Source organism: Meleagris gallopavo, chromosome 8, assembly GCF_905368555.1.
Source record: "Meleagris gallopavo chromosome 8, MGAL_WU_HG_1.1, whole genome shotgun sequence".
Taxonomy (NCBI): Eukaryota; Metazoa; Chordata; class Aves; order Galliformes; family Phasianidae; genus Meleagris; species Meleagris gallopavo.
This window is the reverse complement of record NC_139411.1, coordinates 20,949,382-20,977,159: the sequence shown is the minus strand read 5'-3', so window position 1 is coordinate 20,977,159 and position 27,778 is coordinate 20,949,382. Positions and strand designations below refer to the sequence as shown.

Genomic DNA, 27,778 nt, shown 5'->3' with positions numbered 1-27,778 from the left:
AGTTGATATAAATTAACTCCCAGGAATTTTAGAAACTGTTGTGAACCCAGAAATGCCGTATATCTCTTGGACCTGCTCACTGTGGAGACTGCAACTAGAATTTTTTTCAATCTCCTCTTGTTACTCCAGCTGTTCTCTACTTCAGCAACAGGAATATTCCTTAAGAACAATCTTTAAGCTTAAGAATTTATATTAATGTTAATTGGTACAAACTACTGAAATCTGAAAATCTCCTTTGCTATCACAGATTGTATAAAGTTTGCTTCATTTGCTTTTTAATCAAAGTATTAGAGCCGACATTTTTAATAGGGGAGAAAGTGTTGACATAAATGTCTCAAACTTCAGTAGAATTCTAGATTCTAAATGGATCTATATTTCTTGGAAATTTTCATCTTTAATATGCTCTGAATTATAATAGATGTTTTATTCTGTTGAAAAATAGGAAAGTTGTCATGGTTTAATTGATATTAAAGACACACTTCAGCTCCAAAGAAACCTATCCAAACTTCTAAGGTATTGTCAGGCCATATATGTCAGCAAGAAAGCTCAGTTTCACTTCCATATGTTGGTATGTTGTCCAGCACATCTAACTTGACCTACAATATGTTCTTTACTCTCTCTCTTTTTGTTGTTTCCAGTTGCTGGATGGCATGGGAGCCTAGTCTTGGCGCTTTTTATGGGCCAGTAGCATTCATTGTGCTAGTTACCTGTATTTATTTTCTCTGCACCTACATTCAACTGAAGCGCCACCCTGAACGTAAATATGAGTTAAAGGAAAGGACAGAAGATCCGCAGAGAATGCCAAGTACTGAAGTGGGCCATGGTCACGTTACAGACGCTGCGTCTGTTCCCCAGGCAGCCTGCTCCATGATTTCTTCTTCCTTACTGGAAAATGAGCATTCATTTAAGGCTCAGCTTCGAGCTGCAGCATTCACTTTGTTCCTGTTTACTGCCACTTGGACCTTTGGAGCGCTTGCAGTATCTCAAGGTCATTTCTTGGATATGATATTTAGCTGTCTTTATGGAGCCTTCTGTGTGACCTTGGGGCTTTTCATCCTTATCCATCACTGTGCAAAGCGAGATGATGTGTGGCATTGCTGGTGGTCCTGTTGTCCATCTCGGAGAAACACCTATTCTGTCCAAGTTAATGTGCGCCCAAAAGTCAACGTCAATGGGGACACTCAAGTTCATGCACCTTGTCTTCAGGAATCACCATGTCCCAACAAATCAGCTGTGTTTAATCATCCAGCTGCTAGCCACTGCAAACTCACTAACCTCCAAGCAGCTCAAAATCACGTTAACTGCCTTTCTCCTGTGACACCATGTTGTGCAAAAATGCACTGTGACCAGCTACTTGATGATGAAGCTCATATTCATGTCCACAATGAGGGAAGCTTCAGACCCAATATGCACATTCATAGATGTCTGAAAAGCAGAACTAAGCCACGTTATTTCAGTCGGCATAGATCAGCAGGTGAAAGAGAATACGCCTACCATATTCCTTCGAGTATTGATGGCAGCATCCACAGCTCACATACAGACAGCCCCCACAGTACACATGATAGCCAGTCGGGTCACAGACGGGCCTGCTGCTCGAAAAGCGATCCATATCCTACTGTCAACCAGCCTGAAAGTAGCGACGCAAGTACTGTCATATATAGTTGTACTAAAATGCCAGAAAGTGACACTGTGCACCATCCAGCTCATTTTGAAATGCATCCACGGACACAGTCATTGCCGTTTAATACAACAAATCATAATGGAATTCTCAAGGGAAACGTGCACGAAGCCATGATATACAGCTCAGATAGTACAGGAAATATCAAAACAGGCCCTTGGAAAAATGAAACTACTGTGTAGTTCATGGGCCATCATAATGTCTTTTCTCCACCTAAACCATCATTAACTTTGCTTTTATTCAAACCTAAATAAGATGACATAGTCGTGTAGTTCATCAGCGAATTGTACAGCCCTTTCATCTTTATTCCCGTTTTCGTAATGAGAGTATAAAAAAGAGAGATTGTGAGTTTTAAAAGTGAAGTTATTTTTAAAAGAAAGTTATAAAAATATTCTGAAAGATAATTAGAAGATAAAGTGTAGACAACTGAATAAGAGAGGCAATATCCTTTTGTCGCACAAAACATTTATTTAGAAATACATTGTTGTCATTCATTATTCTCACTTTTGTTCTGTAGTAATTTCAGACAACTTTTATAAGCATATCAGCATCTTAAACTTTTACTTATTTATTTTTGTAGCAAAATATTATTACTGTGCCATGGATTTTAATCAGAAGTGACTATCGTAGAAATGATAAACAGGATTTTATAAAATTACAGCTTTTTAGAAGTACAAAAGTGATACTGCCTCTAACGATCTTCTGTAGCATATGGCCTGTAAAGTCGTGTAATGTACAGTCTCTGTTATGTCCTTTTTCTTGTTGGAGAGAAGTGCTAGGTAATGTCTCTGTTACATCTATGGTGCTGTATTGGTTGTATTTTGCATGACATATGTCAGGATATACCATTTGCTGTTTTATAGTGTTACATGTGTTTAAAAAAAGAACAAAAAAAAGTGTTGTACAAGGCTGTGAAAAACCCTATTGATATTAATCTAGAGCATTATAAATCTACAGGAAAAAAAAATCACTCTGCACTAGTTTAAGTGGCACAATCCTTCGTATAAGGTTATATGATAGCTTTGATAAGGGTCCACTCTAATGTCTTTACAGAGCATGCACTATTCATAGTATGTGACACTGTGCAGTGTAATAGCAATCGTCTCAACAAGTTTTACACTCCTTTGTAAAGTATGCCTTTTGAACAAATCTGTAAGCTGTTCCACAATAACCTTTCCACATCTGTTAAGGTAGAGCAGTTTTATCATTAACTCTTTGAGGACTACAGTTATTTTCTTAAAAATAGCTTATTCTAATTCAGAGACTGTAAATATGATGTTGTCTATTTAGTTACATGCTCAGTGTAGTCCAGAGTTGCCAGGAAAGAGAAGGTTCAATCATACGCCAAAACCACACCTTTTTAATTTCACCTCTTCCTTTCTAAAAATTTGTCTCCTCTTCTAGCAAATTTCAGATTGTCTTCATTCTTTAATGCAAATTTGACCTTCAGTGAAGTTCTTTATGTTCACGATTTCTGCTTAATTGTAGGGCATCCCAGGGTCAGTAACATTCTCTATTAACAACTCTTAACAAGGCTTCCTATGACAAGAAATTTTTTTCGTGTTTCCATGAACATCTGGACACAAAGCATCAACTCACAGTACAGAACTACATCATAATGATCCTTATATGAAATAAAATGGCTTTTTTCAGATAGGAATGGTGCAGAATAATAATGGACCACATGAAGTGAATAGGAGCATAGAGCTGAGAGAGAAATGTCTACAGTGAAAAGTGAGCAGTGCACCCATAAATAAGAGAAAAAGCACAATTCTGTATGGCCACAAGAGAAAGTTTGCTCTCATGTCTTAGCACAGGCTTACATAATTGTTACATTGCTGCAGAGAGGAAATAGAAAAATCGCTAGAAAGGTCATCAGTCTGTGATTCTCTGTGCATATTTTGCAGAAATCTTCATGTACTTCCACCTATTCGTTGGTTGTTTTTTTTGTGGGTTTTTTTTTTTTTTTTTTTTGTTTAAATTTTGAGGAGTTTATTAGTCTCTACCTTTTTTTTTTAGTATGTAGGAATGCATTTCCTAATAGTGTACATAAAGATGACAATTATAATTGTTAGAATGTTCTAAAAACATGTAAGTCAGATGAATGTGTTCTGCAGTGTTGCAGGTGGGAATTAGTACTCAAAGGGTTAATGCTCAGTATCTGAGTGCAAGAAATCTTGTTTTTCTGTATTTTTGTAAATTTGAAATATATATTGTAAACTCCAGCAGTGCAATGTATCCATCTCAGATTGTGTATTTTTAAAAGGTGAGCAAGAAGAATGCACTAGGTGGTTGTCTAGTTTTAAACCAATAGACAATAGTTTCATGACTGCTTCTTTAGCTAATACAAAACAAAACAACAACAAAAAAGAAATGCCTGAGCTTTATTATGTATATGCTGTATATGCTTGGACTGTCTCTAAACTAAAATACAGTATTTTTCTTTGTTTGCATAATGAAATATTTTCTGTTCAGTAATTATTTTCTTTTCATCTTACTTTTACTCATTCCACATAGACAGTGAACCCTAAGCAAGCATAGACATAATGTGAAATACCACTTCTCTGTGTCTCAGCACTATGTATATGTATATTCTGTACTAGCAAAATCCTAGGGGGTCTGTAGACCATTATGCAAAATGTTACACACACACACACACAGAACCAACTGCCATACTCACTCCGCAAGAACCCACTCCACTCAGTGAGCTCCTCTATTCAGCTCATGTTTTAATCACCTCTGTTATTTCACCTGAGAGGCTTGTTCAGTCTTCATAATGGCTTACAAAAGGGTAAATAGGTGCTGCTTTCCACAGAATATCTTGTGTGATAAAACTCTCTGGAATTCGAACGTAAAATATTAAAACACTTTTCTTATGTGTTAAAAAATTAATTTAGTGACTATTTCTGGGCTAATTTGGAAGAAATGTGTTATGCAATAATTTGTTTGCATATTATTTTTTCAGAAAATATACAGTATAACTACAGAGTAGGAGAACATGATATTAAATAAATATAAAAATGTTTTGTAACATCAAATTTGACCAAAATGCTTTTTGTGCTTTTGACTTTTTTTTTTCCTTACGATAAAGGAGATAATTTCAATGCTTTGGGAGTCTGGCTTTGTTTTATTGTGCGTTTTTGGTCCATTGCAGTCAGTGAGCCATCACTACTTTACCTGATTTTCTTTCCTATAAAAATAAAGTCAATGAAATAACAGGAATTTAAGAGTTATATTGTCCTAGTAAATTCCTTCTGGACATAAACATGTAATGTGCTTCAATGTCAGCACTAGTTTCGGTGATTCATTTATGACATAAAAATGACTGAACAGACCTTTACCATTCACTTTCTGTCTGAGATTAAACAGGAGAAATTTCATCCACCAAAAAATAATTTTTGAAGAACTATGCAATCAACAGAAATCTGAAGTTATTATTACAGTACTACAAGGATAAAAATGGGCGCTGTTGCTGTATGCAGTGTTCTTCTCTGGGTATAGAAATGACCGAATTTCAGATCATCAACCTGACTCCATTTTAAATCACAGAGACTATATACAAGAAGAATTCATACCCAGCCTCTTAAAAAAAAATTATGTCAGCTTACCTATAAGGTCTGGTTTGCTGGAATGAGAGTGAAAGAGCAAAACAAATTTTGTCATAAGAAAAGCCTGAGTTAGAGGAAAGATTTTTGGATGCTCTGTCACAAAGCTGCTTTAGGTTCACTGCATGTGGTAACATGAGCTGAACCATCCCGGATGCCCTGAAGATTTGAATATGCTCTTGGACAGAAATCATCAGGACATACAAAGCTGACTGTGACTCCTCAGAGTTGGAGGTATATTCCTCTGAAAATTAGATTCTGGAAAGAATAACTCACTTGTTTTTTCACAATGAAGAGACTGACATGGGAGTCTTGTCCACTCAACTATTTGAAAGCAAAGCTGACATCAGGAGCAGGCCAGTAACCTTTTTAACATAGCATCTTTGTTACATGGAAACTCAAGGAAAGAAGGAGGGTGTGATTCTATCAGTGAAGGAGATCACCCATAATCTCACTGAGCTTTTGTTGCCTGTGCCAAGGAATGTAAGGCCTATAAAGGCATGAGCAGCTCACTAGCTTTGCAGAAATGCAGAAGTTCCTGTAGCAGCATCCTCTAGTTCACAGAGAAACTGTACATAGCAGCTGGATCAATCAGGGTCCATCAGGCTGATTGGCTTCAGTTAAGCAGTTTGTAACTTGGTGCTCTAGGCAGTCTTTACCCACTTAGTTAATTCTGCTATGAAGGGAGCTTTTGGTTTGGATTTTCTTCTGCTTCACTGAAAATTTAAAGCTTGGTTGGATATTTTTTAATTAGAAATCTAATTGCTAAGAAGAAAACTTACGCTACAGATCATTATGTCTACATGAATTTTCCTTTTTTATTCCTTTATTAGTAGGTTTGCCAAAGTGCAAGTTAATCCCTATTTACTTATCCTATCAGTCTATTATCTGGATTTTTATCTGATGCCAAACAAGCATCAAATCAAGGATGGTGTTATAGGGCTTAGTTCTCTGCAAGCAGGGTTGAGATCTGGTTTGCAAGCTCTAGAGCAGTTCAACCTCAGACCAATATCATGCCTTAGGGTTGTGCAGCTGGTCGTGCCTGAAAGGTAATGTTTTTTCGTAAACATGGTGTCTGTATACCCCATAGGTACTTCTGTCTCTTTGCATTTTGATCTGTTTGAGCTCTGTGTTGCCTTGCAGTCTGAACAGCAAAATGACTGACTGTTCCCATCAGCCTGTCACTCGGCTCCAGCTGTTCCCTTAAGCTGCAGTGAACTGTTGAGCAAGATTGTCCAGCGTGGCCAGTGTTTTCATTTATTCATTTATTCATTTCACACTATACTCAGCAACACCTGAGGAAGGCAGCAAGAGGAGCTTATTTTAGGGTTAAGGGAGAAATTTGGGAGAAGACAAGGCAATAAAATCTGATGGGTTTACCCATGATTCACATTCTTGTCATAGGACTCCTTTTTGTTAGCCTATTTGTTACTAAGCTGTAAGCACTTGCAGTAATTTATTCCCCAATTCTTTCCATTGTAAGACTTTGCCCTCTACTCATTAGAACATAGCTGCAAGTTAGCCATGTAGCTTGTTTTATATCCTCAACAGTCACTGCCCTCAGAGTAGTTTAGAAAGTTCAGCTGCCCAAAGGATGCAATGTTTTCAGCAAAGAGACTTCAGGAAGGAACATTTGTCCACAGTAACTCCTTTTGGTGATATTTGAATGGTTCTGTCTGCAGGGCTAGGTATTTGAAAACCTTGCAAAGGATGGCTTTTAAAAGGGCACATTTTGCTCTTTCTAGAAAGTAAGCAGTTCTGTACAGATGATAATTTTAGCTACCAAAAATATCTCAGTATATGTATGGGAACTGCAGAATCACAGCCTGAACCTCTGATTGATCACCTGAGGTGAGCAATGAGTCAGCCACGGGAGCACAGGTGAAGGCAATTCACCTGTGCTGCCGGAAGGGCTGGAGCCTGACTCCACCTCTCCTAGACCCATTTAAGAGGACTGCCAGTGGGGAAGGATCTCTTCTGGAGATCTCTCCTCTGGAGTTTTGCAGTGAGTTCAGGATGTGGGTGAGCTTTCTGTCTATTCTCTTTTTATTACTATAAGCTGCTTTGCCAAACTCTCTTGTTTATTTTTTAATTATAACATCTTTATATTCATTGACTATGCAGTATACTATCAGCCTTTCTTCAGATTCATGTGTCATGTCATGAGTGGGGCTACAAATTACAGGAATGCTGTAGAACCTAGAGGACCCACTCTATAAATGATTGACTTCAACTGGAATTAAAATGAAAGGTAGGGAGCCTTGATTCTCTTCTCCTCTGCTAAACTCTCCAGCTTGCCTTCTCTTAGAGATACCAAGATGGCAGTTTTGGAGGAGGAAAACTGAGGAGATTGAGCTTCTATAGATTGAGTTGAATGAAACAAACTAACTAGTAGGAGAGAAGCTGGCATATGCTGGAAACTGCAACAAGCTGGCTTAGGGACCTGTTTGAAGCTGGAGGGATAAGGAGGCTCACAGTGTTGATAAAAGGAACTGGGACGTAAGGAAGAAACATGACCAAATTGATATTGAAGAAGGGAGAGTGTGGTGAAACAACGGTGTCCATCCTTGTTTCCAGGCTGGATATGTAAGTTAAGCTTTGTGATTTCTCTATACTCAGTAAACATCTGAAAACCCACTAGCAAATTGCCTGTTCTCTTATAATGTTGATCCTCATAATAAATGACAGCATATTAGTGCTGTCAGCTATTCCATTAGCATAAGTGTCAGAAATCTCTGTAATGGATCACAGATGCTCACAGCTGTTGATTAACCAGATAGCGGTTCATGTGCCACATGATAGAATTTCTTTGTCTTTAATGGGCTCTTTCAAAATCCAGGCACTATCACAAAAAATACAACAGATTTCAAAAGTACTAATGAGGCTCAAAGTCAGACAAAGCAAACTGAGAATATGTTAGAATTAAGGCTGCTTTTGGAATTCCACTGGCAGCTTGGCTCTGTCTTTTGAAGCTGTTTTTAACCTTTTGAGTGCATTCTCTTACCTAACACCTTGGCTATGACTAACCTTGGCCTTCTTTTCCCAACCTGACTTCTACCCTTCTCTGTGCTGAGCAGTAGAAACAAAGTAGCTGGGAAGACTTTCCTTTAAGCTTATCCTGCTTGGGGACTCTTTTGAAAAGGATTTGAGGAGGTATAGGACTCTAGCAACTAATGCTGATGTAAAGGCTGCCTGCAAATGTCATCTTCCCCTGCAGCAGATCTGTATCTGGAAATCTTCCTGCTAGAATAGATAGCAGAAGCTGCTGAGAGGGGCACCCATGTATGATTCTCTGTGCTGCATCTTGTGCTAACTTTGGGCAGTAAAGAGTGGGCATGCTTTAATTTTGGGCACCACACAACGGCCTCCTTATGCCCACAGAAGGGAGAGAACTTCAGCACAGAAATGTGCTCCTTAGTCTCTGTTTGTTACAAAAAGGTGTGAGCTCCAGGAAAGCACTCTCCCTCCAAGCACTTGGTGCCCCATTGCTAACCTCAAACCTATTGCCCAAACCAACAGCTGGGAAGCCCCGGGTGCCATAATATGGGATGGTGTGAGGATGCATTATCAGCATGGAAGACTGGTTTCTCTATCTTGTGTGATACCTACAGAAGCTTTCCCAACACTTATACATGGGGAGGAAAAAAAAAAGCAGGGCAGAGAGAGTTAAGTTAACAGTTAATCCCCACTGGGATAGTAAGGGGACTATTTTAAGTGCAGCAAGAGCTAAACAAACCCCCAGCCATTCTCAGTACAGAAGCCTTAACTCCAGCATTATAACAATGTTGTATTCCACCTGACAGCATAGCACAGGCAACGTGACATACAGTCAAGGACTATAGTGCATCGAAAGTAACTACACTTCACCCACAATGCTCTTCTCCTGGGTAAAAATAAGCTGTATGCAGTTGTACTGTAGAAATATTTTCTGCATTCTCTGATACATGGGTGGACTGGTTTAGATTAAGGATCTGTTTGGTTTGGATGTGCAGTTAAATATTTTTGTAATATTTAAAAACAGAAAGATACATTTTTATTATTATTATTCCTTGACACAAAGAAAGCTAATCATCAGTGTTACACTGAGATGTTATTTTTCTTCAGTGTGTAGCTAATACAAAGCTGGAGAGGTGTATGACAGTGTACTACAACAACAGCGAAAAGCAACCATGGAAAATGGAAGAAGTCCCCTTGCTGTCAATGGTTCAGAGCTTTACCTGTAAGGGGGCAATTCTAGATCGTGCATCCGCTTCATTAGCCCATTCATCTCCTCACTGTGCTATTAAGGTTCAACTTTCTTAACGAAGCTGGGAAGATCAGAATATGCCAATCAAATTCAGCATGGTTTGAACAGTCTCTGGTGTAAGTGGCTTATGTAGTTCATTGTAGACTGTTGCAGGGAAACTGCTGATAGAGACAAAACATACAGCATGTGATTTCAAAGACCTTGGAGCTGTAGGATGAGAAATCTTTAGCAGGAGTCCTTTTACTTAGACAAAGTAAAAATAAAATATCTTATGTAGGATATAAGGAGGCTTGAATTTAAATTGGTGAAATGATGAAAGAGACCAACAAAGCAGTGTTTTGAACAGCTCAGCACAGGCTATCCCTCCCCATGTAACCACTGCTAGGGGATGTTTAATTTATGCAGTCTTCAGTCAAAATTTTTTTACTTTATTTAGACACAGAGTTGAAATCAGTCTGCATGGGCCCTGCACTGAAAGTACAGTGCACACAAAGACACAGGGTTCTGTTCAGAACCCAGTCTGAAAACTGATGAACTGCAAACCTCATTAAATGTGGGCTCTCTGTTGCAGGAGGGGACCACATGTCCTGGCACACATCCACACTGCCAAGAGCCTGGAGAAAAGGTGGGTGGGAGCGAAGGGGAGATGAGGCACATAGGGGAAGAGGGTGTTATGATGCTCCATCAAATGAGCACAAGTGGCAGCAGAAATGGTGTAGCCACAAGTCCAGGGTAAGTAAAGAAATGTGCTGAGCTGGGGAGGTAAGCCTGCTCCTGTTACGTTGTTAATTCCAAGAAGACACCAAAATATTAAAGTTTGGACAGTAGCTTCAAAGTTGAGCTGAAAACTGGAAATACGCATCAAGGTGAAAGCATACAATGTGTTCAAGTTTTGGGGAAAAACTCATTTGGTTACTGTTGACAGGTACCTATCTGGGTAGAAACTGCCAGACATAACATTCCTTAACAGAGCAGGAAGGTACTCAAACACTGGTGTCCAACCTTCTGGCTTGCCTGGGCTGCAGTGAGTAAAGAGGAATGGCCTTGGGCTGTACATCTGTAAGTTGCTCCAAAAGTAATGCCTTCTATTTATCTTCATGAAAACTACAACAGGTACAAAGAGCACAACAGCACTGTTTCATAGAGAAAATTCTGACTACGGAACACTATTTTCGAATGTACTGTTTAGCTATTTTAGCTAATTAGCTGCACTTTTACCAGCAATGAACAAGAGCCTACATATCACACTTGTAAACATCTGCACCAGTGGAAGTGACCCACTGTTACTGCAACTGAAATGCACAACCTGCCACCTCATTGTGCTCTCATCCACTGGTTGGTCATCACATATATTCCCTAAGTGTTGGTGAATGTCAGTGTGTGCCATTTTTCTTGTTTGGTTGTTTGTATGTTTTTGCATGGAGGAATTCAATTTTACACCTTTGTTCCATTCGCAGTTCCATGTCATACACCATCTGTCAGACTACCCCTCTGCTGCCATCTGTCACACAGCAACAAAATGTAACTGGATATTGATGGGAAGGTTCAACCTCTGTTCTATACCACCAGCATCTGCCTCTGATATGGTGGACCAACATAACAAAACAGCAGGCATTACAAGGAGAAGTCCTTGTAAAATATACAAGATTGTTAATATATAAGTAACAAAACACTGATTTTTAATATTTTTGTTATATAAAAAAATTAAAAGGGAGGAACAAAAACATTAAGTAGTTGGATATTTGACATTGTTTTTGTGAAACTAAGTATCAGTGTTGCTCAATGGAAGTAGCTGCAAATCTTTGTGAGTTCTTGAGGTGTTCATCAGATATTTTGGATGAAATTTTACTCTTCCTGTACTTCGTCCTTGACAATTGTTCACAAAAGTGTGTACTGCCAAAAAGTGGCGACGTGAATAAGACATGTCTGTGGAGCTAAGGATATTATTCTCTGGTCAGAGAGGTATTATGAAAGTCTGGTGAAGAGACATGATCAGATGTTTGAGTTGAATATCTGATTGCAACTCTATACATTCCATTTGGAAACTTACAGGTCATGTATTTGTATCAACTGAAAATGGTGTTATAAACATAAATCAATTATTTTTATTTTTGTAATCTTGAAATCTATTCTCAAACTCCTGGGCCCCATGCCCAGTGCTTCTTCTCACCTCTCCTACTCTCTGTTGTCAGACTTTGGTTCGTGCATTCAGTCACGTTGCTGTTATCCCTCTAACTTTGTGTCCTTCTAGAAAGACGGTGCAGGTTCAGTGCTGACCTCAGCTTACCTGACAGCCCCAGGTACTGTGCTCTCGGAGCAGTGTCACAACTGTCATCTGAAATGCTCTTCGCTGCCTTTTCCTCTTTCCTCCTAGATGTGGATTTGTCCAGGGAGATCATTAAGCGGAATTCCCCACGCCCCCTCCATTCCCCTGCATGATGCAGCATGCTGGGTGCTGTGATGTGATTGCCTGCCTCTTTCTGAGGCACCTTGAGTAACTGCAGTCCCAGGCATCCATCCACAGTTTTCTCTGCTTTATTCTTTCTCTCTGACAGTGCTCCTGCTGAGAAGCTTGGTTATATCTATTATATGCTGTGGAACATCCATACATGGGAAAGGTTGTTCTGATTACAGACCAGTGGGAAAGTGTTTGGTCACTGTTCTTTCTCACAGTAATTATGTTATTTTCCTAGTAACTAATTGGGGATGAATACTGAAACACAAGCACTGCAGCTTGAGCTTAGGAATGTCCTCTGCTGACACTAACCAGTGTTGTGCAAATCAACCCAAAAATATTATTTCTATTTATTATTCTAAGGTAATTGCTTGAGTTCTTCCTCTCTCACTGCTGTGCTGTCCCTGAAGCTCCTTGCTATATCTTGGTTCTTATTTTCTCTCTCACACATTTATCTCTGCAGCTCTGAGACAGCATCCAGATGGTCTGCTCCTTACTGAGCCCTTTCTGGAAGGAGCTTTGCTCCTGTCACTCTCAGGAGGAGGATGCTGGCCTGAGAGCAGCTGCAGAGCAGAGAGCTTTTCCCTTTCCCTGGCAGTTTGGATAGAGCTACACTGGAAAGAGAGAGAGATTTGCGTGTGTTAAGTATATAAATGTGTAATTCGTGTTTGTGTGGAAATGCATACAGACATATAAACAAACTGTGGAGAACATCAGGCATCAACCTACTGTTTGTTGCCTCCCGCCTTCCCAGCTTTGAGCAAGCAACCTGTGTTTTCAGAACACATTTTCTAACCTGAAGCACTACCAGTATTTGCAGGATTTCCTACTGGTTTTAAATGGAACCTACAATTTTCTAAGTGTGACAGGTATTCAGGCTCTGCAGTAAAGGAACCAACTGTGTGTAACAGCCTTAGAAGCTTTTCCAGTGCCCGGGCAGGTGCTCTCACTGTGGTATTTCCCATATCTCTGGGAAGGTACTTAAAGCTCATCAGAAAGAAGGAAAAAGTCCTAATGGTGATATTTCAATCCCAATTTTGCACAAGCTGGACAAAATTAGACCTAATTTTCTATATATACTCCTGATATATGTTAGGAACTTTAAGTTCCTTTTACCAAATTCCTTTTCTATGGAGATTTCTTTATAAGCAGTATTTCTAGAGAACTGAAGACATACGTTTCAAATTTAAATTTTATGTGATGCATGTAATCTAAAAATGGAAATGCCCTTACAAACCATATGATGCTGATTTCTCAAGTGAAGAGTTAAGTGAGTCAGTCTATCTGGTCTTAACAATTAGGGGCAGAAATCAATTAATAATTTAATTCAATTATAACCACTCCTTTGACTATGGCTGGTGTAGTAAATTGCAAATATGAAAAGCTCACACAATAATTGTTCTGAAAATCATTCAGGACAAATAAGACTGAAAAAGATGTTAAATCTCTTAAAGGACTTAATCATTTTTAAGTCATACATTAATTAAGGTGTTTATTAATCCTTGCAAATTGAATTTTTTTGTTCAGAATAATACTGTAATTTTCTTGAGTAAGTGCAGCATTTCTCACATGTAAGAGAGGTTGAATTGCTCAACGTTAACTTTAGAATTGTCTATAATAACTTGAGGGATGCTGACAATTAACTCGCTCAACAACTCCTCTACGCCTCCAGCAAGTTTTGTGCAAGCTTCTCTGCGTAAAAATCTTGTTGCTGGCCTAGTTTATTTGGGTCATTTACCAGTCATTGTCTGCTGCTTCATTTCTTGCTGACCCTAATTTATCCATCTGGAATTAAAGCAGGATGTAGAGAATTGATTCTGTGGCTATGGATGCATGCCAGCCATTGCAGCAGTTGAAGCACTTTAGTATTCACTGTGTGGCTTCTCTGGGTGATGCTCACAAACGTAAGGGCTGGGGGTCTGCTAACCTGCTGCTTGTTGTCCCCACTTCGAGGGTAGGAGGAGGACTTGCAGGCGTTGTACATTCACAGCTCTCCCTGAAATATCTCTGTGAGTCAGGGCTCTGGCTATCATCTGACTTCTACGCTTGCTTTAAAAAATAAAATTTAAAAAAAAAAAAAAACACAACACATTTAGAAAGCATGAAAGTCAGGCTGCCAGTTCACCATTTTGTTCTGTAGCTCCTGAGTAGACTGCATTTGTCGTCTTTGTATTCCACTCTCCTGGAACACCTGTATAAAACTCACACTGAGTGCTTCATCCTCAAGCAGAAAATAACCCAGTGGTTATTGAAAAAGAAATGATTTTGATCCATGTAATTTTCTAGGAAGCAAATTTAACTGGGCTGAGAAGTAATGTTTTGAGGTAGGTGAAATACTGCAAACAGATTGTAAAAGATGTGAAAGAAATTGTGTCTTTTAGATGAACAGTGCAAGAAAAGCACTGGTTTTTTGTTTTGTTTTTTTTTTTTTAGGCTTTTCAATCCTTGCAGATCCCTTCTAGCCAAAACTATACATTGCCTTCTGTGCTGCATTGCCCAGGGAAAAACACAAATCCTGCCTCTTCAGCAGAAATGCAGAGATCTCACTGCAGCCAACCAAGTGCAATGCCACGGTTCTGCAGCAGTGTCTGCAAAGCTGCCTGGAAGAGCACAGTCACTGGAAAATGAGACTGCCTTCCACATATGGCTGTATGCTTGGCTTTGCTTTTCTTCCTCCTCTCTTCCTCTTGGTGCCTGTGCAGACTGTGAGAACTGTCACTGTACCAGATGGAGCATATTTAAATTGCATGAGAACTAAAATATTGGGTAAGAGAATGTGAATCATTTTAATGTTGTGCTATGGTATAAGAGTTATCATTCACTCTGTCACTGCTCCATGTTTCGGACAAGACTCTCAGCTCCAGCACCTCCCTGGGCAACTTGTGCCAGTACCCAACCACTCTTTCAGAGAAAAAGTTTATCCTGAATGGATGCATTGAACCTGATGGGTGTTGTCCCTTCACTGCTGCAAGTACAGGTGGATGATCTGACTGCATCTGGCCACCTAGTGCCGCTGGCATGGAAGGTGTGAGTAAAAGGTAACTGTGAAAAATAGTCATTTGGTTGACTTTCCTATTTATTCTGCTGGCCAGAAAAGGCCTGTAATAGAGAAGAAAAAAAAAAAAAAAAAAAAAAAAACAAGAACACTTAAGCACTGAAGTCTGCTCAAGTCAGTGGAAATTTCCTAAACATCCCGGTGTTGTCAGTTTGATGTTAGTAGCTCCATTGTCCACAGCAGCTTCTCAAACTGCTGCTCAGAGTGAGCAGTCTTGTGTCTGTGCAATTCCAGTACCAAATAATATCCTGAAGTTTAAGTCTTGATTGTGGCTGTTAGAGCCCCTTCCAAATGCAGTAAGTTGTTGGCCTGAAGTAATTCACCTTTGCAGGCTGTTGGAAGTAAGATGCACAGAATTTTTCTGAATGCCATCTGAAATAGCTCTTCTTAGCTACCAAGTGCATTTATTGCACCTGCGATTACTGAAGTAATTGACAAGGTCTATTTTTCCCACATTAGACCAAAAATGAAACATTTATTTTGACACACTGGGCTACTGCCATCTGTGCTCTAGCATCAAAACATTTTTCTAATGTTCTATTTCAGCTGTTCCAGTTGGCCTCCAAAGAGCTTAAAATCTGGCAAAAAATAGCACCAATGTTTAACTGTGCACAGAAGGTATTATTTATATGTCAGTAGCACACTGTTCGCTTTCTAGGTCTTTAACAGCTGTATATAGTGACATGATCCTTTACACATGCTAGTTTTCATGGAATATGTCACATGGCTATTAAGTACAAAGCTGAGGGTCAGCAAATCATTTTGTATTTTCCTCATGTACATAAATATGGTACACGCTCACTAAGTGGAAACCCAGTGAAAGCCAGATAGCATGTTATTTCTTTGAAAGTAATGATGCATTTTTCTGGCATTTGCAGGGGGGAAAAATATTTCTGTTAATCTGAGTCTATTCTTCAAAGACTGGTTTCGGATTTCCATTTAAATCTTTTTTGTAGATATGTGGTATGTAACACCAGAAATACTATCCCCACAGGCAAGAACTGGGGCTTGGCTCTCAACCTATTTTTGAGAGAGACAATAAGATTATTGCATTGAGGTGCAGCTGATATTGGTGCCCAAGGGCACCCCTAAGCTTCAGTACAGCCTCTGTGAGGGAAGGTCACCTTACTTCTCTGTCTGTAAGCTGTGAGGCAAACAGAAAAGTCAGCAGGGTAAAAAAAAAAAACAACCATAGAAACATGTATTTTCAAAAGAGATCAGTTCTGTAGTGCAAAGTTCTCCTGAATACATTGATTCTAATCTTTAATATAAAATGATGCTGGATGCAAGGCTTTTTTTCCTAAATTCTAAAGTTAATTGTAGCAGTAAGAAAAGAAATACACAATTATTTGGCCTAACCATTAGAAGAATGTCAGGAACTTGTGGCTCTGGGCAGCCTGGTCTAGTGGTTGGCAAACCTGCCCACAGCAGGGGGGTTGAAACTAGATGATCTTTGAGGTCCTTTTCAACCCAGGCTATTCTATGATGTTTCATCTAAGAAGTAATGGCAAAGTGGAAGTAGTATAACACACCAAAGATTTATTTCCCCCCCCTCGAATGTGGATAAACTGTTCCAGTTCCAAAGCAACATATTCCAGATGTTGCTTTTGCCATAAAGCTAAGGATGCACATCAATCTGTAGACTCATTGCTTGGGAACTGCAGAAAAAAATGTCTTCTGGCAGATTTTTAGGCAAAATGAACACATCATTCTCCAGACAAATTGTGAAAGTTTATCCTCTGTAGTTGATGCTGAAATGGAAAACATTATGGAAGTAAATGTCTTTTGATTCAAGCTCATCTTGTTCCATTTGGACAAGAGCTTCAGGGGGGAAAAAATGATTTGCAGCAATTTCTGAGAAACCCAGCTATATCTTCCATCAGCTGCTGCCTTATGCAAGCTAGCAAGAGCTCAGTACCCTCTTACTCTCAATGCCCAATGGACCAGCATCTATTTGCAGTTAAAAGAAAATTATTCAAAGAAAATTGTAAACTCCTCAAAAACAACAGGAGAATATTAGGAGAATATTCTCAATTTTTAAACGCTTGAGAAACTATTATTATGTACAGCACTGGATTCGTATGATTCGGTGATGAGGTTTGGGTCAAAATAGCAGCACTTAGAATGGATGCATAGTTTAGCTGAAATATAAAAGCCTTAACTGTGAAAACCATAACAGACTGAGGAGCCCCAGGTTTTGAATGTAGTCTGAAGTCAAATTCTATTTCCCTCCCTATTCTCCTCTCTTGTCACGGTTATGACAGATACGTACATCTCTGTAGTTACATAGCACATATAACCTTTTTCCACAGTGTCATTCAGGCATCTTGGGGTTAACATAAGTGAGCAAAGAAGGCTATTTCTGAGATTGTCGGAGTGTTCGCTTTGATCGTCCATAGATGAATCAGCATGTTGTCATCTCCATAGGTCTAGATGTAAGGCAGGTGTAATATCCAGCTCCACGCAAGTCACAATGGCAATGAAGGCCCTTTATCTAAGCAGTGTGAAAGCACATTCAGTCAGGAATCAGATGTAGGCTCAGAAGCAGTCGAGCAAGAGCAGCTCAGCTAAAGCTCTGGGGAAGAAAAGAGAATTCTGGCCTGAAATCCTGTGAAATATAAATAACAAGACCAGTTTGTGTTGCATAAGCATATGCTGAATGACGTGGAAAAAATAATAACCTATAAAACCAGGAGTCTCTATTTCCCCAAAAGTAAAGCCACTCGTGGCAATTTAAGCCTTTTCTTGTCCCATTCTGCTCTGTATGCAATCGCCATCTTTGCTGATAAACACTCATTGCTTCACTGTCATCACGGAAAGATTCATGGGCACTCTAGATGTATTTGTTTAGTCAGTGGCTTCAGTGTTCTCCTTTTTCAGTAAATCTCATCTGACGTTACAAATGCAAAAGCAAAAGGCTCACTTGAGATTGTGGGGCAATGCAAATTTTACAGATGAGGTCAGGTATTATCTAAAACTTAATGCTTTTTTTCAAGTCCTGCAGGGTAGTTGGTGCACATTAAAAGAGATTTCCACAGAAACCTGTGGACTTTGCATGCCAATCCTTAGATATTTTTTCAGTGGAAAATATTTAACAGCTCTAGTTGTAACGGAGATCCCTGCAGTGCTGGTTGACCTACAACCAGTGGTCAGATTAATATCTCAAGGGTAGAATTTTCTTTTGTGGAACCATGGTGTTTCAACAGCATGGATAAAATGAGAGAGAGTGGGATAATGCATGGAGAAAAAGCTCACTTTATTTTAAAATAAAATTAGTGTACTAAGTAAGATACTGAAGGAACTCCTAACTTGAAAAATTAGCTATGGTACATGTTAGAAAATGTGAAAAAATGGGAATATCAGACTATAAAGAGTAAGAATAGTGTTTTGAATCTGTTTTGCTCATCAAAGGCTTACATTGTCTTTGATAACTCTTGCTCTTACTCTGTGAAGAGTCCTTGTGTGTCTCCATTTTAAACCATTCAGTGTATTAAACCATATTTGCAAGTTATGAAATCTTTTTGTATTTGAACAGTTCACTACATCTATAAGTACAACTTTGTTTAATGTTATAATACGTTAAACAGTTAATGGCTCAACAAAGCAATGTTGGCAGATGCAAACTGCCTATCCAGGGAAGATTGTGATGTTATCTGCCCAAACTGGGCCACACTAGCATAGGACACCTAAAATATATATACAGCGAGAGGGAGACTGACAAGTAAATGATAGTCTACATGGATATTTTTAAACTTTTCATAAAAATAGACAGAAATGAGAGCATATCTGGAGAGCGACAATGGCAAATAACCCGGCACACACACATGCATAATTAATGGAATTCAAGAAGCAGTAATGATCATTCTTTTAACACAGCATCAGTCTGCCTAAAGAGGTGAACACATCAATAAAACACAGCATGAAATTTTTAGAAATCTTTGACTAGTTTGGCTTTGGGGAGCTTGTCAGATTATTAACTTTACTTTAACCAAATTTTAATTTTGTTTAATGTGATTTCTTTTCCATGAAGCCCTTTGAAGGAATGTTGTTTATGCAAATAAACTACAAGGAAAATTGGTTTTATAACTAAATGACAGTTGACAGACTAGACTGTAATAGCCAATTGGGAACTTCTAAAGCATGATTTGTTTACTCAGTAATACAAATTGTGTAGCTCTGATTATTAGGGATAGTAAATATCTTAATAGTGGCTATTTTAATTAACAGAGTCCTTCGGCTGGATCTCAGTCCCTGCTAAGATTGTTTTGTGCTGCTCCAGTGGCAGCAAAAATAGCCTCAATCCTTATTTCAGTACTTGCCCTATTTAATAGTTCAGAGGAGCTGGGATAATGAAGGTCAGATTTGTGCCATTCATTTCCTACCAAAACAATGCTTCTTGCTTGACTGTTTGCACAAAGAATAAATCCTTCAATTTTTATCCTCACTGTCAGCTGTAACTTTTCTTTTTGCCTTCATCTGACTCCATAGTTGTTTCATTCTGCCTAGGATGCAAGCCCTTTTTGAAATCCCTCTTCTCCCAAATCTTAAATTCTACTTCAGTGTCAGATCTTTGGAATTTTTTTTTTTTTTTTTTTTAAGAATTTGTGCTTCATTTGAATTTCAGGGTATTTCTGCCAGCCAAATCAAACCAAAACTCTATAGCTGCTACACCTGGAAGTAATACAGCAACCTTCTCATATTTTTGTATGTACAAATATGGATGCTGTGGAGGGAGAAAGCTACTGCACTATTGCTATTTTCCTGCAAATGCAAGATTTTGCCTGCTGACAATTCTAAGTAGTGTAAAATGAAATTGTGCAGCACAGTCTCTGCAACAGTCCTTGGCCTTCATGCTTAGCTCCACTTCTATTCTGTACTATCATTCTATAATTCTTGGATTAATTAAATTAGTTAACAAGTAGCTAAAGAGGCATAAACACCACATATTGTCAGTGGCTTGCTGTAAACTCTGAAATGAATATTTCCAAGTGGATCCACTGTGAGAATTGTGGTTGAGGAAGAGCTGTCACTGATGCACATAAAATCAATTTAATTTCTGAAAGACTGGTATTCCAAAATACAGCTTTATTAGGCAACCTGTAATTGCTTGTTGCTTGAAGAAAAGTTGGGGAAACACTCATGTCTCTTGTTCTTCCTTTGTTCTAACATACATCAACACAAAACCACAACTTCTATGCAGCAGAGGTTGAAGAGAGATGGATTCCAGAGGCCTTGGAATGCCTCATCAGGTGAATTAGGTAGAGACAGGGAGGGAACAGCTACCAGCTCCCTCCTCATGAGTTAGCTTAGGGACAATTAAAGAGCTTAAAAACAACCAGTCTTAAATTTCAGGATATACTCTTCTTTTCCTCCTTTCTGCAACTTCTATAGGTCTTTCATTGGGATGGGACTGAATATTTGCCTTCTAGTACATTTTACTCCTTTTCTGGCTGCTCAGCATGCCCCAGACAATGATGCAGAAGGTCAGTGATAGTAATGCAAGGAGTGATTTGAGGAATCTGAGGAGAGGACAGAAAGCTGATGACAACTATTAGGTGAGCAACGCCATGAATGAACTATACCTGGCTTAGCTATGAAATCATATGGGGTGGCTGAGAAGCAACAGCAGTGTTAGAATAGGAATGAAAATCATCTGGACAACAAAAGAGGAAGCTGAATTATGGTGCAGGATGTCAAGTCAGCTATAATTAGGGTAATCCAGTTGAGGTAGAATAATAATGATAGGGTGCAACATAAATAGGAAGAGTACACATTGTTCCAGAAAGCTAGAAGCAAAAGGCAGAGTAGTGAAAGAGTATTATATATTCATAATGTGCTAAGCTAAAAAAAAAAAAAAAAAAAAGGATAACATGGTGAAATGGATAAGTTTGAGTAAAAAACAATTTAAGGAAGGATCGTAGAAATGTTTGGATAATGTTGGAAGTCTGTTTTAGTCCCCTAGAGTTTAATTTGTGCTGGATGAAGATCTGCATGATGTTATTGGAAAGAGAAATATTAGCGCTAGGGGAGATTTACTGCATTTATGGGAAATTTTGACCGTCTAGAAGCAGGTTTTAAACAAATACTAGTAATAATGGCAGAAAGTAGGAATTGCTGGCTATGGTAAGTAGCAGATTTTTCTCTGAACAAAGGAGATAAAGCAAAGCCATGTGTCTAAGAAATTAAGCAGTAGTTATGCATTTTGAGTTAAATATTTGAAAACATCACATCCCTGGGACATTTGTGAGTCGCTGCTGAAGCAGAGTAGAAAAAAACCCCAGTCATATCAGGTGAGGTAAAAAAATATTGGGCATTAATTAAAATTTATCTGCAGTATAACATGCCATTCTGGTTATCTGTAATAAATAAATTTTAAAAAATAGACATTCTGATAGCTTTTTTAATGTTAGAGCTGTTTTATTATTTGAGCTAAAGAGTACAGATGGACAAATATACAAAACCACTTGAAGGCAGAAGAAAGTTTGATTAAAAAATGATCTTGGCTTGGTTAGACAAAATAAATCAAGGCTGGAGGGGGTAGTAACACAAGGGAAAGAGAAGAATTATTGCAGCATAAATGATAACGTTGGCACAAAACCAACTGGACTGATACCAGTACAAGTAAAGGAAAAAAGATTCTTAATCACTAGAAGATTTAATTTCTCAGCAAAATCCCCTATACAGACACACCAAGACAAAGACACAGAACACAGTGAAGATGTAAAACTATGATTTTGTAATTAAGATGGTGACTTAGGTGACCTTGGCATCCAGGAGAAATGAGGTGATTTTAATTCTTGGCACTGGCTAAAAATTGAGCTATATTATCTCGGTATTTTACATACTTCTGTAGGAAAACATGATTTCCAATTTGGATGTGAAGAATCCATTTTTGCATTCCCTGATCCTGCATATCTTGTCAGCAATTTGGGTTGTGGCTGCCCTGTGTCACAATATATGTGCTTACAGTAACTGAGTTTTGGCCAAAAAAAATGTGGAAATATTTTCAAATGCATTTAGAAGAAAAATGGAAAATGATGAAAAATTATTTGAATAAAAATAGAATTTCCCAAATGAAATGGTCTTTTAACTATATGGTGTTACTATGGAGACATAATATCTTATTGAGAGCAAAAAAGAATATTTGGTTAGATGGATGCATACTCCCATAGTCATATAATAAAAGGAAGTTAAAATGGTTATGCTTATTGCTGTAATGTTTCTAAGGAAATAATTGAAGAAGAATGCTATTATTTAATTGCTGTTATTTCCTTTTGAAGTTTGATAAATGGGAGATGAACAGAAGTAATTCTCACTGGTTTTAGACCTAGTGCTTCTGTCTGCCAACTCAAGTGGACATCTCTGAATCACTTTGTTAAGTTAACAAGGTACCTTTTCTCCCAGAAGTAGACATCAGTTTTTTCCAGTAAAATCCAAATTACTCTGGCACAATTCTCTGGCAGTCTGTTAAAACTGGAAATGAAATGGCCAAGTATATGAATGCATAACGGTCTTAACATGAAGAGCATGAGCCATCAAACCTTGAAGATCCACGAAGCATCCTTGCACTAGTCACATAAACAATAGAATACAAAAAATAACTTGCACTATGAGCAGGCCTACAAAACTATTGCCTTTTTATAATCACGCTAAACCTTAATGACCTGTCTGTTGGAAACCTGCTTGCAGAAAATTTTTTGCTGCAAATGTATAATGTGATAGAATAAAACATCTCGGCTATTCGCTTAAGCTATTGCTAGAGACAGGGAGAACAACTTGACCACCAGAACAACCAGTAGCTCTTTCCCAGCACTCAGCTGGTCTCATCCAAATGCAAATTCTTTGTTATGTAAGGCAACCTATCTTATTTCTGTCTTCACTAAAAACAGTACCATGTTGTTAGTGCCAGATGTCCCCATGCAGAACTCAGGAATGACGGATGGCCTTGGAGTATGCTACAGCCCATCACCCCTGTAGCACTACAGAAACTTCTCAATAGTTTTAATCCAGCAATCATCTTACTGTTGAAACTCAGAGTGAAATGCATCAGCTTGAGCTGCCTGGGCTCTCTCAACATCAATTTGCAGAAGGCAAGCACTTAGGCACATTAGGAAAGCTTCAAAAATAAGTTAGTGAGTTGATGGATAGACAGAAGCTATGCCCCTTTAGAGAGCTACCTGCAAATTGTCAATTAAAACTGCCCACCCACAGCTGAAACTATTTTGCTGCATACTTCTAATGCATTAAGTGGAGTTAGAACATGTGACCTTAAGGTTGTACCTTAGTGGCTTATAAAACCTTGGCTGGGCATTCCTTTGGCTTGCAATGAAGCAGAAGAAATGGTTTTGTAACATGTGGGAACTGAAGTTCTTATTCTGCCATTTGCTGGGAATTTATTTGCTAAAAAGAAATTCAATGCAGGCTTTTCTGATAGTAAACAAAAAGATATGTCTCACTTAAGTTTCCCCAGATGAATCATAAAATATAACTTAATATGTACATGCATCTGTTCTGTGGAAACTAGGGATAGGAGGAAAATTATGTGAGTGTTTTAAAGGTTCTTTAGTAATGATGGACACAATTGTATTTTAATGCAAGCTTGAAATTATAAAGTGGAAGAAGAGTGGTAGACTTTCTATCCTTCCCATTCCCCTTCCTTTCTTTTTTCATATCTAGCTTTATAGGCTGATGCTATGAGAGACATTTTTTTTCTTGTGTTGACCCTGAGATGTAGATTTATTTGTATTTATTTGTCTCCTAGAGCTGGATTCAGAATTACAGAAGCAGTTCTGGCAGAATCTGTTTTTCTGGTTGCTTTAAACTATTAAGACCACTATAATAATACTGCAGTTTACAGAAATGATGCAAAGAGACAATTGACCTTTGTTTTCTGTCCTCAGATATCTGACCTGCTCTAGGATTACAAGAGCCCATGTTCCTGTTACGCGACAGGGGTCAGAATTTACTGGCATCAGTGGTAGCTGCTACAGAGAGTAAAGCACTGAGGTTTGCACTGTGATGAGCAGAATATGGAAAAATTTATCTGTTTTGTGGAGGTGGAGGGTGAATATTGGCTTCTGTTGTGCCTTTTGCTACCCAGCCAAGATTCTTTCAGTCTGTCACCTATACAGTTTTTTGTTGACTGTGCTGTCTCTCAGGCGTGGAAATGCCATTTCTGCTTTCATCCTTGTTTTCCTGGCAATATGGTGAAGGGAAGAAAGAAGCTGTTTAATATTAAAGAGAACAGTGCTGTAGCACTTAACGAGGACAGAACTGGATGTTTTGTCTGCATAAAGGCTAATGTAGCTGCTAGTAATGTATAGGTATAGTTAAGCCTACAGATTTTGGCATGTTAGTTTTGGCACTGAAGGCCAATTAGTCTGTTGTGAGATAATGAAAGGTCACATGGATGGCAAAGCAAAGGGAGCATGAAGTCTGAACAGGAGGTTCCAGCACACTGCCTGAATAGAGTGTGCTGACCGAGACATGTATGGTAACCAAGCGGTTGGGTCATCTGGGGCTTGAATTTCATAAAATGCTGCACTGCAAGAAACACCACTGCATACGGGGAAATCCTCATTCCCAAATGCTATCTATTCCTTCTGTTATGCTTAATCTTGAGAAATCCCAGGCCCAGGCCAGAAGCAGACTGCACAAATCTGGTTTGGATGATAGAACAATTCTAACAATTAAAATTGGGCCTCTCATCTACTGGATTTTAAAGATGTTTTTTGATCATAGTAAAGAGCTCTTCATCATATCCTTTCCCTTGTCTTTCCCCAACACACATTTATAGTTCTGAGAGCTGTCAGTATACCTGTGGTTGTCAGTGCTGAGGGGCTAGAGGGAGAGTAGAGAAATGTGTTTATATTGCCAAAAATAAAAGGTTGTCGTGATCATAACTTTAATCTGAAAGTCATTCTCCCTCAAACACCCAACAATATAACCTGAACAAGGAAGCAAACATCTTGGTCATTATATGGGACAAAGAAAAGATATTACTTCTTTAAAATAATAACTAAAAAAAAAAAAAAAGAGAGAGAGAAATAAGCTTCACAAAGTATTTTAAGTAGAGCTTCTCAATTTTTTTTTTCCTCAAAGGATTTCTTTCACAGTATAAAACTTAGGAGAAAATAGATATTTTTTTCCAACAATAATGTGGGTGGATTAAACCTGGAAAACTGATTTAATTTTCATTGTTAGAAATGAGTGTGTGGGGGGAGGGGGGGGGTGGAAATAGCCTTAAGTTCTTGAGAAGCAGATCTTAAAAGCAAGTTTTTCAAGGACATAAAAAACCATCTTACAGCTACATCTGTAACAATAAAATTAGCTTTTGGAAACATGAAAGCTCTCTTGCATTGAGGAAGCTAAAAAATAATTAAGCTGATTGTATTCTGATAGCTTGATGTTTTCAGGCTAGATTTAATGTATCATGGCTATATACAATACAGTTGTATATCAAACCAATTCTGATGAAAACTGTTGTGCTGAATACCTCTGAAAATTCAACTCTGGTTGCCTTTCGAGAAAAGGACCTGTCCTACTGGCTTGTTTTTATCTGAAGAGAGCATTCTTCCTTCAGGATGCCAGGTACTGTGTGAAGCTCTAATTGTATTTTGTAGACAAAGTGAAGTATAATTTTTCTTATTTTACCCGTAAGCTATAATCACCACATTAATTTGAGAAAGCAAAGGAAGTGTCAATATAAATTATGGATAGGTGTTATCTGCACAAATATACCAAAGAGATAGCACAGCCATCTCTACTTCCTGCTCTTTGTGGAGCTTCAGAACTCTGGTTGCTTAGCAAAGAGTGAAATGATGGCATTGCTAAATTATCCTGTCCTGAGAACAGGTGCTGATAATTCTCATTCTCAAGGAGTTTGAAGGCAGAGGTGACCACCTATACTGACAGATGTGTCAGAGCCCAGTAATCACTTCTAATTAAAGTATATCCTTCAGAAAGAAAATCAACACATCTCATTACTTGGTTCAGTAGTTGATGTTAAATTTCTGCAGTCTTTGCAAAGTGAATTTTCTGTTTTCAGTTTCCAGACTAAGATTTAGAATGTAGAATTTCCCCTTCCATAGAGAACAATAAATTTAAAGTTAATTTGATTATTAATATACTTTTGAATAAGATAAGCAAATTTATTTTGCAAAGTTATTTGGTATTTCCTCAAGAACTGCCATCACTGTGATTTTGGTTTTGCCATTTTCTTAGTGTATTCTTTTATGCAGGGTACCAAGAGTACATGGTAGTTTGTATCAGTTCAACACTATTGATTCTGGATCAAAAACACAATCATACTTCTACTCACTAGTTCTCATGTATTTCTAGAGTCAGTTTTGGTTTTCAAGGCAATATTAAGGCAAGTAGCACAGATTTTTTTTTTTTTTTTTTATGAAAGCTATTTAAGTTGAGCAAGGGTTCTGAAATGAGAAATTACATGCTCATGCATGTGTCCAGTCCGCATATGTCCATAGAGCACTCTGCACAGTCTGTAACCTCAGGCAAAGCAAATTGCTGGCTTGTCTAGAGAGATTTCATTTGCCTCCCACCGGCTTGGCAGAGCAACCTAATGTCTGCCTGTGTAGCTGAGCATGTTGATGTGCGCTAAACATGTCCTGGGACCCCTGCAGAATTATGATCCCTTACTTGTGATACCAATATTACTAGCCTGAAGCTCAGAAGAGTGCTGTCAGGATAATGTCAAATAGAAATAAGAGACTGTGCCTAATTTGTGTTTGTAAGTGTAAAACATCTAACACGGGTGAATCTTAAATTCATATGTGCACAAATATCACCAGTTACTTGTTGGTAGGCTTGGCACTGTATGGGCAAGTACCAGTGTGTGCTAGAGCCCATATAGTTTTAAAATTGGCATAGATTACAGATTATTTGTTGTTGCTTTCAAATTGAAATATAACTTGGATGGTATCTTCTATCACTATTTTTATGATAGTCAGAAGAAAAAGAAACTATTATTTTTTTGTGAAGTCACAACTTGGTCTTTGTTGCACTTTTTTCATATAATCCCTTCCTAACATTTTTTTTCTCCCAGAAGAAATCAGGCATGGATACATCATAATCTATTTTTAAAGTCCTTCTCAGTAAAATGCTATACTTGATCTTGTATCTAAGATATTGTATTTTTGAGTTCAGGAACTTTCCTATAAAAAATGCAGTGTTTCAGTCCATTAGTTACTCATTTTATTTTGACCCAGCTTTAACTGGATTGAACATTGTGCAAATGAGGGCTGGGAAATGGACTTCAGTAGAATGAAAGATTTGATGATCTCCACTAATTTGTATTAGGACAATGATCACATTAAGGAGCTGTTCTGTGATTTTTCTTTTTTTTTCTGTCTTAGAAAAGACTTCAGGCTGCATACTAACAAAAAAATGGAGTTGACTGCTGTTCCTATTTTATATCCCCCACCCAAATATTTTTCTATCATATAAAGTTCTAACAAGTTCTTCACAAGTACAAAATCCCTTACGTACATGTCTTGCATCTTCCGCTCATTTGTCCAACCTCTTGCTCTCATTATAGCAGAACCTGCAGCTCAGGCTTCACTTCAAACTGCTGTTCATAGAAATGTGTTTCAAATCTATCCTCCAATATTTGAAAAGTCTTACTTTTCTGAGTCCATAGTGTTCAACAGGAGGAAGTCTGTCTTGGTAAAACATATCTGTTTGTGGTTTTCTTTTTGTTGATTTTTTTTTTTTCCTTTGC

At 38.3% G+C, this 27,778-nt stretch overlaps 1 protein-coding gene across 1 annotated transcript in view; it reads left to right on the top strand.

Annotated features, from left to right (window-relative positions):
- LOC100543833 (adhesion G protein-coupled receptor A3) overlaps nucleotides 1–4,785 on the top strand; it is a 251,820-nt gene extending 247,035 nt beyond the window's left edge. The window contains exon 19 of the mRNA XM_085229268.1: nucleotides 639–4,785. Within this exon, the coding sequence (XP_085085394.1) occupies nucleotides 639–1,860 (1,222 nt within the window). The 3' untranslated portion in view covers nucleotides 1,861–4,785. The remainder of the gene's footprint in view (nucleotides 1–638) is intronic.
- Nucleotides 4,786–27,778: the final 22,993 nt, after the last annotated feature.